Source organism: Microcaecilia unicolor, chromosome 7 (assembly GCF_901765095.1).
Source record: "Microcaecilia unicolor chromosome 7, aMicUni1.1, whole genome shotgun sequence".
NCBI lineage: Eukaryota > Metazoa > Chordata > Amphibia > Gymnophiona > Siphonopidae > Microcaecilia > Microcaecilia unicolor.
In genome coordinates this window covers 186,764,159-186,782,203 of record NC_044037.1, presented here as the reverse complement: position 1 = coordinate 186,782,203, position 18,045 = coordinate 186,764,159, and the positions used below count along the sequence as shown (strand labels likewise).

General features: G+C 39.3%; 1 protein-coding gene across 1 annotated transcript in view; it reads right to left on the bottom strand.

The window, feature by feature from the left end:
- The window catches only part of FN1 (fibronectin 1), a 268,540-nt gene that overhangs the window by 27,672 nt on the left and 222,823 nt on the right, over positions 1-18,045 (bottom strand). The window contains 5 exon segments of the mRNA XM_030210701.1: positions 2,767-3,263; positions 6,068-6,157; positions 10,358-10,537; positions 10,826-10,915; positions 15,391-15,567. Of these exon segments, the coding sequence (XP_030066561.1) occupies positions 2,767-3,263; positions 6,068-6,157; positions 10,358-10,537; positions 10,826-10,915; positions 15,391-15,567 (1,034 nt within the window).

The following is an 18,045-nucleotide window of genomic DNA, read 5'->3' as shown; positions in this document are numbered from 1 at the left end:
AAGTTTGGTGGCCAAATCTGTCTGCGTCAATAGCTAGAAAATCTTTAGCCAGTTCAAATTTAACCAGTCAGCACTGAATATCGGCTTGGCTGGTTGTTTGTACTGGCCAAAAATAAACCGGATGTTCAATGCTGGTCACCGGAAACGGCCCGGCATTGAATATCCAGGCTCAGTGCTGACCACTGGAGGCAGCCTGGCTACCTCCCATGTTCTGAATATCAGCCCCAAAATTTTCAGTGAAAATGTTAATTTCCAAGTATGGAACATTTTCTGCCTTATTGATCCCAACGAGCAGCAGTAGAATACAGAGATCATGCCAACGGTATAGTGCATTTCTTCTACAATTCTACACTAGGACCAAGTACTATTAATTTTTAACAATTTTGGTATGCAAATTCTGTATTTCCACTTTACTAATGTCTATAATTCTTATTTTGTGCTTGTCAGTGTTGTGAGCAGACTGAACCATTTGCTATGGCACTCCTCTCTAAGTAAGAGGAGCCACAATAGTCAAGAGCTGTATAGTCCAGGGTCTTGATCCCAACAGCATCTACTAGATATTCCCAACTAACTACAAATCAGATAGTCTTGCTTTCAGGATATTGCTCCCATCCCTGTGAAATGGTCTCCCCCTCTATACCAGTTGTGAAGATTCTTTTCGTAAATTTAAATCTGTCATCAAAAAAACATCATGGCATAGAAGGCTGTACATCACCAGAAGTATTTTTTCATCAGATAAATAAAAACATAATAAAAGCCCGAAATGGACATATTTCCCCCACTGTATGGGCTATGTCAGGGACAAAGTAATAACTGTTAATAAATCACAAGTTAGAAAAATCATAAGACCATCCAAATGATGATTTTTCAAACTTGTGTTTTATGTATGTATTAACAGTCATTACAATCAACACTGAAATTCAAAATAAACTGATGCTAACAGCTCCTCCTTTTATTCTCACTACATAATGTGGATGTATCTAGATTTATGCAATTATTTTTCAGGGAGAAAAAAAACCTGTTAGATTTTTTAAACATTAAGTTCCTTTTGGAAAACAAATGAAATGATGTTACACGTGACACAACACGTTCTTATAAGCTGAATAAACAAGAGATTTCATAAATGAAATCCTCTAAGTTGTCCAACAGTAGAATTGAGTATTATATCTAAAATCATTTATTCCTTTGTGTTACTTTCAGGCATCTTACAAGAATATGGATGGGCCAGAAGAGGGCTGACGTCCCAGACAAACTGGCTGGAATGATCGCATTATGGAAAAACTTTCCTAAGGTCATTTTTTAAAGCCCTACTGTTATCTTGTGATGAACTCAGTCAGAATACTTACGGGGGTTCCCTAAGCATGACTTCTGCTGTTTGGGCTGGTCAGAGATGGGGATGTTCCTATTCTCAAGATTTTGACATACCCAAGTTCCACCAACCTAAGCATCCAACCCTGATGTCACTCATGCCCAAGTTCTGTCTAACTAGAATTATTTCATGTTCCAGCTGAGGCCCAAGATTTGTTAATTTAATGTTAAAGTTGATAAGCTGCTTTAGATAATATATTTCAAAGTGGAGTTTGTTAAACCAATTATTAAACAGAATATAAATTTAAATTAGAAAGAACAAAGACATAATGGACTCAATATTCGAAACAATTTAAACGGCCTGGAGAGGCACTTAACTGGTTAGCACCCAAGCCAAAACTATATATGATGGTGATATTCAGCCAAGATACTCATTTGCCCTCCCTTGTTCCTTCCTTCCTTCTCACCCAGTACTTCTCTCATCCGTAACTGTCTTGTCTGTCTGTATTATTTAGATTGTAAGCTCTTTTGAGCAGGGACTGTCTCTTTGTGTCAGGTGTTCAACACTGCGTGCGTCTGGTAGCGCTATACAAATGCTAATAATAATAATATGAAATGTATATGTTTAGCCTGTTCAATAGCAGGGCTAAACTAAATGGATAGTGGCAGCAGTTCTGACCACATACATTCAGCACTGGCAACTAACCATACACCCCGGATTCTATATAGGGTGCCAAATTTGGACAAGCAGGCCAGATGTGTGTGCATATTGATTAGTTAACGAGCCATTAACAATCAATTATTGGAATTAATTGGCACTACTTTTTCTGTGTTTCTAGGTTCCTTAAGAGTGTATCTGCCTATGAGCTATTCTATAACATTCTGTACCTAAAATGTCTCGCGCTCAACCCAAAAGGAGGCATGGCCATGGGAGGGGCATGGACAGGATGGAATATTCCAAAATTTTAGGTGCAATATTATAGAATACCAGGGTTGCACGTCCAACTTGTGCACCAAGATTTATACCAGGTTTTAGCTGGTGTAAGTCCTTGCACCGTAAGTTGAGCACAGTAATTTGTCCTAAGTGCTATACTATAAAAGGCCTCAGCCCGGAATGCACTTTATAGAATACTGCTTAGAGTGCATTTTTCTCATCGTCTATTGTTGAGGCCATTTATTGAATATGTCCCATAGTGGCACTGAATATATGTATTAAACACCTGTACTATTGTTTACATAAAGAGGCATATTTTCAAAGCACTTAGCCTCCCAAAGTTCCATAGAAACCTATGGAACTTAGCCTCCCAAAGTGCTTTGAAAATATGCCTCTAAGCCAGTCATTGCTGCTGCTGAAAATCTGGTCCACAGTTATCACTTAAACCCTACCACTTAAACCATGAAGCACATTGCTTGCCCCAAAAATGCAAAAAACAAACATCAAATTAATTAAAAAGTTACCTTAACAGGTAGCTCATCATGGCCAATTGGATGGCAAGAAATGAGGTACTCTGTGGTTTCCAGCAAGGGTCTCCAAGAGATGGTGGTCTGAGACAAGGCTTCTTGAGCTCTGCTGTCATTTTGGTGAGGACCAAATCCATGAGGATAAGAAGGCCTTTCATCTGTGCTATATGCTGGGAATGGGTTACTAATAGTTTCTTCCACGTTTGGTGTCTGTTGTCCTGGTGTGTACCTCTCTGGTTGTCCTGGTACATGCCTCACTGGGATTGATGTTGTCGGTGCAGTGGTCCCCCTAAATCCATGCTCCTCAAAAAACACCTGTTGTCCTTGGTGTCTGACTGATTGATGTCCGCTAGTGCCTGGAAGTTGGATACCATTTCCATTGTCAAACCTGGTCTGTGAGATGAAAGGTGTATTGTCCACACCAGAGGGAACATCTAGGATCTCGGGGCCATGGTGATTAATGTGTGGAACAGTTACCAGCTTAGGAAGCTCATCTAGCCAAAAAAATGTTAGAAGCAATAAAGCAAAGCATATTAGCTCCAGCAAGAAGCTGCATTAGTCATTACAGAGACAGAAGCAAAAGCTGATTCTGTAAACCACTGGTTTCCAAACCATTTTATTTGGGAAATAAGAGAGAACTATAAGGATTCATCAGATAAAATATACTCTAAATCTAAACCATTTCTTGTTAAATTTTTTCTCATTAATATAATTTAAATATCCACAGATCAATTTTTAAACACCGCAGTTGGGGTTCCTTTTACTAAGCTGCGGTAAGCTCTAACGTGTGCTTACCGTGACTCAATATCCACTACTGCAGGACATGCTCATGTGTCCCATTGTAGTTTTAGGATCTGTGCACGCTTCCCACTGTGTGTTTGGAGGCAGAGAGTAGGCATGCCCAGTGCTAATCAGCACAGCAGTGAGAAAACAAGAAGGCAACTGGTCCACTAGATCCAATCTGGAACAGACAAGAAGAAAGCAGACCTTATGAAGAACAATAGTTTTTTATTGGTTGTTTAAAGCTCTCAGACACACAACTTGTTTGTGAGTCCTTGGAGCTTTGAACAACCAATAAAAGACTGTTTTTCTTCACTAAGTCTGCTTTCTTCTTTTCTAATCAGCACAGCTACATCACAGTGTGCCAACCGATTAGTGTGTGGTTAGTGCGGGAGCCCTTACCAATTAGAAAACAGGTGTCAGTAAGTTCCCATGCTAATGGTCACATGGCAATTGGGAAATTAGCGTGTGGCTATTAATTGAGGAAATTGAAAATGCGGCCATTTTACAGCCACACTAAAACTGGCCTCAGCACGCGGGAAACCCATGCAGTAGTCATAGCACAGGCCACCTTTTAGCACAGCTTTGTAAAAAAGCCCCTTGGTGTGTTTTGTACATTGGCCAGGGTGTTTAAACATATATCTGAATGTTCAATGCCAGCCAATATTTGGATATCCGGTGCTGAATATCCAGAACGGTGATGACTGCTACTGTTATCCAGGTAACAGAAATATTCAGTGTCACTTTCTAGATAACTATCTGGATAACTTAGGAGAGCTCCACCCAGTCTTCACCCTAGCACTATCCACTCCTTTGGCATGGAGCGATTTTTCAGTGGCATTATTAAGACAGTGACACTGAAAATCTGTGGATGGTCCCAGTCAGCACTGGCTACCTGGATAAGAGTTCTGAGTATCAGCTTGCTGGTAATTTAATTCATTGCCCTGATTTTTAAATTCCTGATTTGGTTGAGCATTCCTTTTTCATATATTACTATGAGTCTTCTACAACCCACTAGTATTTCCCAAGACCCTAGTTTGGGAACCATGTTTTTAAAACTGCTCCAAGCCACAGAATGCCAGCATCCCTTCCCTTTCTGCTCAAAAATTAAAAATGCTTAATTTAAGAATTGTATTTTAAAAAGTTCAATCTGTATATTAATTAAATTAAATTCAAATTAAATTTTTTGGTTAAAGATATATTTATAATTTTCATTTCATGATTTAGCACAAGCAGATAATCAATGCAAACAAAAAATGCTTTCAAATAATTACACATTTCATAGCAATTGCCATACTATCAACCATATACACTTTTGTATCCAGATCAAAAATGAATCAGCGCAAAGGTACAGTTAAATGCAAGATAAATGAGAAATCGGTAGCTTGAAATAAAATGGGCCCCACTTGTTCTCAGACCTTTAAGGAACAGAGTCTCTTGTACAAAGCCATGCTACCGATTCCTGGTGCGACAATTGAGAGGAAACCCATTCAATTCCTATGGGCTTCTTCTCATTTGCTGCACGGGAATCACTAGCGCGGCTTTGTAAAAGAAGCCCTCAGAGCATGGGGTCCTTCAGTCTTTACAAGGTTTGTGCTACAGGAAAAAATTGTTCATAAGTCCACATACTTCTATCAGCCAGAATAAAAATGAGTAATCTAACACATTACAGTTTGGCTGTTTATTCATTTTTTTCACAATGGTGTGTTTAAAGCAGAAATAACTGGTTTTAATGGGGAAGAGTGGGATGAATTTATCTACACAGGTCCATCATATTTTGCATGTAAGTATTCTGAGCTCCGTTACTTAGATGTCATTGAATTTCTGCACTTTGGAAACAATGGATTGCTAATTCCAGCATCTCAAGATATGTTTGTATTCCTAATTTTTGTTTTTAAACACAGTGCATCTGACAGATATAAATGCATATAAAAATCCTCCACTATGGCAGCATCTGTTATGAGGAATGAAAGTGTAGAGTGAACTATTAACTAAAGGGACCTTTTACTAAACTGCAGTAAGCACTAAAGTGTGCTTACTACACCTTAAAACAGTATACTGAGGGGTGCGTTCAGGCATCCTGCAGTATTTTTTGCATGTGCATGCATGTGTTTGGGGGCAGAGAGTGGGCACAGCCATGCTAATTGGTTAGCATGTGGGCATTGCCATGTGCTAACTGATAAGCATAGGATTAGCACGTGAGTCCTTACCACCTATAAAATAGGTGTCAGTAAGCGCTCACGCACTAATGGTGAAAATTAGCACATGGCTATTATTGCAGAAATGTAAAAATTGGCCATTTCCAGGCATAGGAAAGACCTGTGTTCAGACTAGTGCAGGCCACTTTTTAGCGCTGCTTAGTAAAAGGACACCTAAAAAAGAAGCCCCTCAAAGAAAATTAGGTATTCTCTATACCAAGGCTTCAATGGAACCTTGAAGATGATGCTCCAACAGAAGGATGGTCAACTTTTTGTTGTTTTCAAACTGGACAAAACCCACCTGGATACCAAAGTTTTACCTGTCTTTTTTCGTCCAGTAAGTGGCTCGCTTCTTTGGTTGTTCCTAAGAGCAATGATATGGATGATGTACTCTGTTCCTGGTTCCAGGTCTGATAGAATAGAAACAACAACATTAAAAGCCTGTAAATCTCTGCACTAGACTCAGAATTCCTTTTACACACTTTTAAGTTTTTAAAATGCTTGCAGAATGAATTTCAAAACTTTGTAACAAGCAAAAAGCTTCTACTAGGAATGTGCATTCAGGGACTCTTTTACCAAATCACACTAGCGATTCCCGCACAGCAATGTCAATGAAACCCATTGAAAGTGAATGGGCTTCACTGGCATTACCGCACCAAGGAGTGCTAGTGTGGCTTGATAAGAGCCCCTAATAGTTCTTTATGGTGCCTTAAAAAATTTAGTGTGAGCTAAATAAATTTAGCACATGCTAACCTATGAAATAATGTGTGCTAAGTTGATTTTTATGATGGTTTTTAGTTGTCTGTTTTGTATATTTCTTTAATATTTATCATTTATCATTTTTTAACCATTTTTATTGTAACCGATGGGCTATTTGCCAGAAGGGCAAATCAAGGAAATTTTGTTGTGCTTAATTTGCACAAGTATATTTCACCTGTTACACTAATATTCTACAATGGAAAATAGTCACCTACTTTCCTTTATAAGAATGGGCTCCAAACAGGCACTCTTTATGCTTTGTTATAGAATTGCCCTCTAAGAGGGTAATTCTATAAATTTCACCAAAGGTTAGGTGCATGATGCATTGTGCTGAGTACTAATTCTATAAAATAATCCCAAATTCCATTATAGAATACCAATTTAAGTCAGCATTTAGTACATGCCAACATTAAGGCGCACCCACTTATGCCATATCAATATTAGGCATAAATGTGTGCACATAAATGTGGCATCTTAGCACATAAATGTACAACCTGCCTACAGTTCTCCCCATGCACTCCCTTGCATTTATGCACGATCCACCTAATTCTGTAAAAGTCACAAAAAATTGTGTGGGCAAATTTGGGTGTGTGCCCAATTTGTGTGTACAATTTAACTAAATAACAAGCTAATTAGTGCCAATAATTGGCCTTTTAACAAGCAATTATTGGAACTAATTGAAGTTAATTGAACTTTACATGAGTAAATTTTGGCACGTTTATGTACACCTTCCTTCTCTCTTCCCTCACCTAAGTCTTGGTACTTCATTAATTGTATCTGATATCATGGAATGATTATGTCATAACCAAGCTCTGTAAGCCACATTGAGCCTGCAAATAGGTGGGAAAATGTGGGATACAAATGCAATAAATAAATAAATAAAAAGGGGGGGGGGCGTGGAAATGGGCTGTCATGGGCGAATTGTTATAGAATAACGGATATATGCGCCTAATGTAGGCGCGTACATTTGCACCACATTTCAGTTGGTGCAATGGCTCTGCCTAAAGTTAGGCATGATTCTCGGGCATAAGAGCTATTCTATAAACCACACCTAACTAAGTGCAGCTTATAGAATAGCTCTTTTTTCGGAGCTGATTTTTTTGGCACCATATATAGAATCTAGCCCTAAGCGAGTTGCACAGATTTTTTCCCCCTTTTCTCCTCATTTCAGGTACTTTTTTTCAACATAGTTTTGTCAGTCACATAGAAGTCCATTTTACTCTTAACCAACATATTGGTCAGGTTAGTTTTTCCTCATTTTGTTATACAAGCCCTTTTGTTTCTGTGGTACACTCAGTTTTTTATAACTAATACATTTTATATATTTTATTCTAACATAGTTGTGTTGTCTTTGTAAGAACAGTGCTCTACGATTCCTTTTTCTTATACACTTAAGAACTGTTCAATATGAATTTGTGTATTTGCCTGTTCACCATTTGCCATAATACATAATGAGGGGCATAATCGAACGAAAACGTCTATCTCCATGGGCGTTTATCTCCGAGAACGGGTTCGTGAAGGGGCGGACCAAACCGTATTTTCGCAAAAAATAGACGTCCATGTTTTATTCGACAATTTGTGAGCTGGGCATTTTTGTTTTTCAGCGATAATGGAAAATGAAAGCACCGAGCTCAAAAATGAATAAATCCAAGGCATTTGTTCGTGGGAGGGGCCAGGATTCGTAGTGCACTGGTCCCCCTCACATGCCAGGACACCAACCGGCCACCCTAGGGGGCACTTTTACAAAAACCAAAAAAAAAAGTTAAAGAGCTCCCAGGTGCATAGCACCCTTCCCTTGTTTGTTGAGCCCCCCAAATCCCCCTCAAAACCCACTGCCCACAAGTCTACACCATTACTATAGCCCTAAGGGGTGAAGGGGGGCACCTACATGTGGGTACAGTGGGTTTGGGGGGGGGTTGGACGACTAAGCATTAAGCAGCACAATTGTAACAGGTGGGGGGGATGGGCCTGGGTCCACCTGCCTGAAGTCCACTGCACCCCCTAACAACTGCTCCAGGGACCTGCATACTGCTGCCAGGGAGGTGGGTATGACATTTGAGGGTGAAAATAAAAAGTTGTGAAACATCATTTTTTGTGGTGGGAGGGGGTTAGTGACCACTGGGGGAGTCAGGGGAGGTCATCCCCGATTCCCTCCGGTGGTAATCTGGTCATTTAGGGCACTTTTTGGGGCCTTATTCGTGAAAAAACAGGGTCCAGGAAAAGTGCCCTAAATTCTAGATACAAACGCATACTTTTTTTCCATTATTGGCGAAAGGTGCCCATCTCTGTTCGGGTGATAACCATGCCCCAGTCCCACCTTTACCACGCCTCCGACACGCCCCCGTCAACTTTGTACGCTTCCGCGATGGAGTGCAGTTGAAAACGTCCAAGTTCGGCTTTCGATTATACTGCGTTATTCGTTTTTGTGAGATAAACGTCCATCTCCCGATTTAGGTCGGAACTTGGGCGTTTTTCTCGTTCGATTATAAGCAGGAATGTCTGTTCATCTCTACAAGTTTTATAATGTTTTTATCACCACAACTAATATTGTATATTTGAAATATTTATGTCCTGCTTTTATTAGTTTATTATGCATACCCATTGTTTTATGGTTTATTATTATTATTTTTATTGGTTTATTTACATATGGTTATTTCATATTAATTTCATGATTTTATATATATCCTAATGCATATTCATTATTTATGTATATCCATTGTTTTATTTATCATGTGTCAGACACCTGACGCAGGCGCTCAGGTGCTAAAACACAGCCGCTGTGTTCAGTCCTTTTGGTGTATTCTTAATAAACATCATCAACTATTATCTTCTGTGTCTTCTTCGTAGCATTTGGAAGTGTCATTCCTGCCCTACTCCTTGGTTGATTCTACTACAGTTATAGGGTGTGCTGTTTCTCACCTCTTGTGTGTTTCTTCTGCTGATCTAGGTACAGTATAACCATGGGAACAGTCAAAGTGCACAGAATATTGCCTGAAACCATATCATTCTCCTTTACTATGAATGGATATATTTTCAACAGATTCCTTTTCTTAAGCTTGACGTCTTAAGAAACTTGACGTCAAGCTTGACGTCTACTGACTAAAAGGCAATGCATAACAATCAATCACATTGGGACCCTTTTACTAAGCTGCCCAGGGTTATCCCCAGCTTGGGTCTTTCCTAAGTGCTGAGGCCACTTTTAGTGTGTCGGTAAAATGGCCTCATTTTCCATTATTCTCATTAATAGCCACATGCTAATTTCTCCATCAGCGTATGGCCATTGGCACGTGAGCACTTACTGATACCTATTGTCTAGGCGGTAAGGGCTCATATTCTAATCCTGCATTAATCAGTTAGCGTGCAGTGATGTAGCAGTACTACATGATTATCACAGTATATGCCTACTCTGTACCCCTAGTGCAGTGCAGCAAAAGGGCCCCTTTATCTACCATATAAAGTATGTCCCTTATGAAATTGTCTCTGTAATTGGCTTATAGAGTGTCATTTATTTATATTTTTCCAATGAAAGATGGACACCTATTTTTTTTTCTCCTCTAATGGCTTCAGCAGGTGTAAGTGGCGCCTAAGATTTGAGCATGGAAATCAGTGCTAAGCATGATTCTATATAGAATTGTGCTTAACGCCAAATTTTGGCCACCATTTATAGTTTTTTCCATAGTATGCACTCTTATTTGTGAATGACATTCATTTGAAATGAGTCATCCCTAGCAGATGATAGAAAATGAGCAGAAGGTCTTTTCTTTGTAGAGCTGACTCCTTTACAACTGGCTCCCACTGTCTATCACCTCTGTCACTTGAAAAATCTTAGAAACATCTCCAGTGGCCCCTACTTGTAAGTGTGGCCTCCGTGGCATCAGCAGGAGGGCGAGGGAACAGGTCTCTGGTTGGTCCTCCAACCTTCTCATATTTGATAATATAGCTAGTAGGTTTAGCACGGGGTGGCAGCCAGGAAAACAGTAAGGAGTTGCTGGTAGCTGTGAGGAAGCGCAAGTTGGAAGGAGAGTCTATGCCTAAAGGAAAAACAAAAAACAAACATCAAAAAAAAGTTAGAAAAACAAAACTCTTCTCCTCATATTGTTTCAGCAGCTTACTGAGTATATATACAGAGACAGAGAAATATACAAAACCAAAATAATTTTGTTCACTGTGGTTTAAAGTTAATTCAACTACTTGCAAAACTAAACAAGTTTATTTTATACTCATCAAAACTGGTAAAAATAGTGCGAAGTCTATTGAAGACAAATAATAGCAATATCATCGATGAATATAACAAATTCATTTTTCTCCCTATGAATTACCTGTTGAAGCATCCAGGATTACTGGAGAGCTACGGGCATTCTCATTCAGAGTATAAATGTAGATCTTGTAATCAGTTCCTGGCTGCAAACCTGCATTTAAAACCAGATATATTAGAGCACACACATCCATCTACTACCTCTTCTGGAAGAAAGCTACAAATCAGTGCCATTTTTTCATTCTGTAAAATACTTCTTCCTTCTGCTACAATAAGAAACAATGAAAGAAGATACTGTCTGTAAAAATTCACTGTGTCAACATTCAGCCGGTGGCAGTGAGCATTTTGCTGACCACCACTGGCCTTATTCCTGGATATTCAATTCCAGGCCATGTCTGGGCTTCAGTACTGAATGTCCAGTTAATGCAGAGCTGGATAATCTATAGTTGTTTACGTCAATATTCAGCAATTAACTGGCCATGGGTGCCGCATAAAGATAGGATTGTTTTATGCGGTCTTATTTATGTGATTACCCTGGCCAGTTAAGTGCTGTGCCCCCAGAATACCCCCAAAATAGCTGGTTTTCACTTAGCGCTAACTGCTAATTTTCAGTGGCAATAACCGGTTAAGTGGCACTGAAAATTAGTGGATAGTCCCAAATAAGCAAGTTAAGCAGTCAGCAGCCATTTCTGACCAGTTAAATCATTTTGAATATCGACCAGACTGATTTTTGTGGCTCAAAGTGAGCTACAGAAATTTTTGAGGTCTTCTAACTAAAGTGGATTAATTAGTTAATGGAGGAATTAATGAGGGGTCTTTTACAAAGGTGCAGTAATGCTTTTAAGGGCCCTTTTACTAAGGCACGTAGCGTAGGTGCCTACACGCGTCCAACGCGCGTCAATTTGGAACTACCACCCGGCTACCACATGCCCCGGGCGGTAATTCCATTTTTTTTATGCACGTCCGAAAATACTTTTTATTTTCTACCGCATGGGACTAAGCGGGTGGTAATCGTCAGTGTACGTGCACTGACAATTACTGCCCTGTTAAAGTGTGAGACCTCACCTCTAAGTCAATGGGTGGTGGTAAGGTCTCAGGCCCAAAATGGATGCACATCAATTTTTATTTTGTGCACATCCATTTTTGCGCCCCCCCTCCCAAAAAGACCTTTTTTGCAGGCGAGCTGAAAAATGGACCTGTGCACATTCAATACACACACCTACAACAGCACAGGCCATTTCTCAGTGCACCTTAGTAAAAGGAACCCTTAGTGTGCACTAAGCACACACTTATATTTAGTGCTCTAAAAACACTAGTGCACCTTTGTAAAAGGACCCCAATGTGTGCTAATAGTTAATGTGGCAGTTTGACACTTAGAGGGCAGTTCTATAACATGCCTACATTTATGTGCTCTTCTTCCAAGCCTTTAATACATAGGGTGACTGACTATACACCACTCTGCACCTGGACTTGTTTGGTACACACACTGTAACTTAAATAGTTCTTTTTTTTTCTCGTTTAACTGTACAAAGAACTCGCCTTGAATTTAGCCACCCATCTGTTTATCCCAACTAACTCTGTACCACCCATCTTGTCCCCATCTATATATCTCTCCTTGGCCCCTCAGCTACATGGTAAGCTGTACTGTAGATTGTACTTGATTAGATTGTAAGCTCTGTCAAACAGGGTACACAGACTTGTGTATTTCTAGTAGCGCTATAGAAATGATAAGTAGTAGTAGAAAAGCATTAGCATCATTATTGTTACTATGTAAGCCGCATTGAGCCTGCCATGTGTGGGAAAGTGTGGGGTACAAATGTAATAAATAAATAAATAAATAAATAACTACATTATTTGAATGTTCTAATGTATGCTTATGAGGTGTTTCATTAGTATTATGTATTACACCTCTTTTATTTCAATTTTAGTGCTGTTAATTGTGTATATATTTGATACTGTTTCATGGTAGTCCTATTATTAGGTTTCAATTTGCTGTTTTTAAGTTTACTTCATTTATTATATTTATGTTTATATTTGGCCATTTTTACTATTATTATGCTGTTAACAAAATTGTAAGTTTTATGTTAAACTGTACTTGTTGTACACCGCCTTGGGTGAATCTCTTCATAAAGGCAGTTAATAAATCCCAATAAATACAAATAAAACATGTATATGTTTAGAATGCTAGCACATATGAGTGTATATGGGTGCATACCTGCCAACATTCTACAGAAGCACTATTCTGTAAATACTTGCTAATCGTGGATAGTGCATATTTGAAAGAGGGGCATAGACACCGATGGAGCTTAGGTGGTGCTCACACATGTGTGTAACATAGAATACAGTAAGTTATGCATGTATGTTCGGCATTTAGGCACATGCATTCACACCAGTTCAATGGCTGGTATAATTGCTCATATCTAACCACATAGATGCATATATAACTAGTTAGACTAGCATTCTATAAGGGAAAATAGGCTCCTACCAGGTACATTCTGGGTGCCTAATTGTAGCACCCTGTTATTGAATTGTCCTTTTAGAGTATGCTAATTTCTACATTGACTGCATAGCACAGAATGGATCAGGCAATGAGCAAGGGCTGTGTCTTGCTGGCAACACATGATGTTTTAAAGTGGGTTTAACTGTTAATGCAACTGATAGAAGAAATATTTTCTCTGGTTTGTTTTAAATTTACTACTTAGTAGCTTTACTGCGTGCCCCTAGGCCTAGTATTTTTAGAAAGGTAAACAAGAGATTCACATTTACCCGTTCCACTCCACTCGGTATTTTATAGACCTCTATCATATCACCCCTCAGCCATTTCTTCTCCAAGCTAAAGAGGTCTAGCTGCTTTAGTCTTTCCTCATAGGGAAGTTATTCCATCACCTTTATCATTTTCGTCGCCCTTCTCTCTACCTTTCCTAATTCCGCTATATATTTTTTGAGATGCGGTGACCAGAACTGCACACAGTATCCGAGGTGCAATCGCACCATGGAGTGATGCAAAGGCATTATAACATTCTCAGTTTTATGTCTTCTTAGCCACCACTGCACACTGAGCAGAGGGTTTCAATGTATCAACGACCTAGATCCTTTTCCTTGGTGGTGACTCCTACTGTAGAACCTTGTATCACGCAGCTATAGTAATACAGAGGCTTTGCTATTATTTAATGGTAATTAGGCCAATTACTACTTGCTAATGGCAAAAGCCACTTTGAGCCTGCAAAGAGGTGGGATAAGGTGGGATACAAATACAACAAATAAATAAAAGTGTACCACACTTTTATAAAAAGACCCCTTAGAATTAATTCCATAGGCAAGCCCAAATGAGAATCAAGGTAGGCTCATAACATTTTCTAAAAGTCAAAGTTGAGATAGGGGTCATAACCAGAGGATAAGCCCATATTCATCAATTCTTAGACAAGATGGGTCCAATATTCAAAAAAAGCTGAACTCTGACATTTAAGCCTCTTAAGTTAGGATCATAGGTTTGTGCCCTATTTTCAGTTGAACTTAGCAGCTTAAGTTTTCACCTGAGAATTCATCTTAATTTAAGATCTTAAAAGTAATGCTTATAAATGTCGACCTGCCCTTTATTTGCCTAAATTTATCAGCCTAATTTATGAGGCCTAGTGCCAAAAATCAGTGCTAAGCTCCTAACTTATTTTTCCTGTCCTAATGTTACCACCCATTTTATAAGCTTCTACATTTAGGAATTTAGTGAAATTTTGAGTATAAATTTAGGCACTTAGCTCCAGTACATTTTCAAAGAGGTTAGTTTAGGACCATAAGTCTCAAGGGGGACCCTTTTGCTAAAGCTTAGCACGCACTAATGGAATTAGCATGTACAAAATGTTATACCTATGGGCTTCTTCTTAGCATTTAGCACACACTAATTCTGTTAGAATGCAGTTACATTTAGTAGAAGGGCCCCAAAATGAGGAACATTAAAGCTTTTGAATATCATGCTCTATGTAGATACTAACATTCCCAACACAGAGGGAACTGTACAATGTGTTTAGTATGAAGAGTATCCATAAAAGCCTTGAAAAGATTTTACCATTTTGTCCTCTTGCATTTTGATTTGTTTGCTTAGGTACCTGACCTGCCTGACCTGTTTTTAGATCTTGCTTGTTTCTCACTGTACAAATAACAGGTATCTCCAGGGGTAAAGTCTCCAAATGGTTTAATTTTACGCAACAATCTATAAGACTATAAACTTCCTGACTGAAAATCTCAAAAACCAATAACTGTGCAAGTTATACATTAAATCTTCTTTTTAAAGAGTCTCTATGGGACTTCAGAAGCTCAGTCAAAATGTCCAATTATTTGAATACACATTAAATTACTGAGCTATTTCCTCTTAAGTCAGAAAAGCCTCCCTTAATTTTGTGCATACCATGATAAGAATGAACCTTACCCTTATGCCAGGGTATGTTGGAGATAACTTCAATCTCTTAAGCCTATTGCTAATGTTCTTCTCAACAACTGCACTGGACCAGAGAAGCTCCTTCTGGAGTTCATAAAGTGTAATTTATACGGGTGACCCATCTCTAGATGTAAGAGGACTCAAAGATCTCTCTTCTAGAGAAGAATAAGCCAATGCTCTTCTTTCATAAAAGATCTTACCAGTGATTGTATAGCTTCGAACATCAGGGCCAATGGTTCTCTTCACTGGATTCTGTCCATTTGTTGGTATGGCATCAATCTGGAATCCAGTGATAGTTTCAGTTTTGGTACGCCATATAATTGTAATTGTCCTCTCGGTGACATCTGTAACACGAGGTCTACGAGGGGGGCTGACATCTATGAAGAAATATGGACATCTGCTGAGGTATGAACAGTCAGGGTTAAAGTAACCACCATGAAACAATGACATTTATGGATTAATCAGCTAATACAAACCTGAGTGTTTCACCGTATCAGAATGTATCGGTGTCTGTGGGCTGCCACGGTGCAGCAGTGTGCTGGTGTAAGACCACACAGGGTGCCAGTGGTGAAACAGAGGAAGTAACATGATTGACTTAATTAAATATTGTAGATACTCATATATAGGTCACAACATTTATGACCAATTTACATGATAAAAGTCAGGAGGCGAACTATAAACAAGTTTATCCATTTCCCTTCCCTTCTTTACCCACTCACACCGGATCTAACACATCCTATTCCCCTCCCTACCCCCTCCCCAGGGTCCAGCATCTCATCTCACTTCCTGTGTACGCATCAGAGGAGAAAAGGCACCCGAGAATGCTCAAGGCTGCCTGTTTGAATCTCTGCTGGAGCAGATTCAGAAACTAAGGAGGACTGCGGGGAGGAGGAAGGAGAGGAGACTGAAGGCAGCAGCCCTACTGCTCACCCGTGGGAGAGGATGCCAAAGAGAGAATGAGGCCTCAATGTGGAAAAGTGGAGGGGAGGAGGAGACGTTGGTGCCACAGGGAGAATTCGGGGGGGGGGGGGGGGGAGGAAAGGAAGGGAAAGGGAGAAATACTGGATTCACCGAGGCAACATGCGCATGGGTGTCTTATATGAGTTTTTTTAAATATAGGCACCCAATTTGTGTGCGTTATATGCATGGGTGCGTTATCCCCCAGATTCTATATAGTGCGACTAGAGTTGCACATGAAAATCTAGGTGTATACTGAATTGCGCGCACAACTCAATTGGTTAACAAGCCAATCAGTGCTGATAATTGGATGTTAACAAGCTATTATCAGTACTAACTGGCACTAATTAGAATTTACGTGCACTACTCACTAAGCGTAATCTATAATGTAGGCTGGGTAAATTCTACAGAGCAGACCCCAAAAGGGGGCGTCGCTATGAGAGGAGCATGGGCGAGTCATGGGTGTTCTTAAAATTTACGCGCAATGTTATAGAATAACCTGCTCCACACCTAAAGTTAGGTGTGGACATTTACACCGGGTTTCCATTGGCGTAATTTGCTGCGCCTAAATTCTAGTCGCATGGCCGGGCTTAGGCATATTCTGGAAACTGTGCCTAACTTTAGCCTATGCGTGTTTTTGATTTTTTCGGCACCACAAATAGAATTAGGTCCTATATACATAAAAATACAGTAATCCAGTAGTGCTTGGTGAAAACATGAGTTCATGCCCATTTATTTGAAGTCATGACTAAACATGTGGATAAAGGTTGATATAATGTATCAAAATTCTCAGAAAGCTTTTAACAAAGTCCCTCATGAGAGGGTCCTGAGAAAATTAAAAAAGCCATGGGATAGGAGGCGATGTCCTGTTGTGGACTGGGAACTAGTTAATAGTTAGATAGAAAACAGAAGGTAGGGTTAAATGACCATTTTTCACAAGGGAGGAGAGTGAATAGTGGAGTGCCCCAGGGATATGTACTGGAGCCGCTATTTAACATATTTATAAATGACCTGAAAATGGAAATGACGAGTGAGGTGATTAAATTTACAGATGACAAAAAACTATCCAATGTTGTTAAAACTCATGTGGACTGTGAGAAATGTCAGGAAGACCTTAGAAAATTGGAAGACTGGGCATCCAAATGGCAGATGAAATTTAATGTGGCAAGTGAAAAATGATACACATTAGGAAGAACAATCCAAATCATAGTTGCTTGATCCTAAAGGGTCCGCTTTAGGAATCATCATCCAAGAAAATGATCTAGTTGTAATCCTGGACAATATGCAGATATCTTCTGCTCAGCGTGTGGTGGTAGCCCAAAAAGCAAACAGAATGCTAGGAATTATTAGGAAATGGATAGAAAATAAGAGCAATAATATTATAATGTCTCTATATCGCTCCATGGTATGACCTTGAGTATTGTGTGTAATACTGGTCACCAGATCTCAAAAAAGATACAGCAAAATTAGAAAAGATTCAAAGAAGGACAACTAAAATAATAAAGGGGATGGAACTCCTCTCATACGAAGAAAGGTTTAAGAGGTTAAGGAGAAGGGATGACTAAAGGGAGATATAATAGAAGTCTAGCAAGACCCAGACAACAGCAACAATCATGATAGAGGTCTACAAAATTCTGAGTGGAGTAGAATGGGTCAAATTGATTGTTTACTCTTTCAAAAAGTACAAAGACTAGGGGGCACTCCATGAAAGACCTTACCCTTATCAGGCAGCTAATTATTGGAGAACTCTTCCTATTGAGCTAAGATTGGATCATTCCTATATGTCTTTTCGTAGGAGCCTTAAAACCTTTCTATTTGCAAAATATATATCTACTAAACTGAGTGATGATTGACTACAGAATTGGTTAGATACCACTTAATATTAGATTGTAACTGGA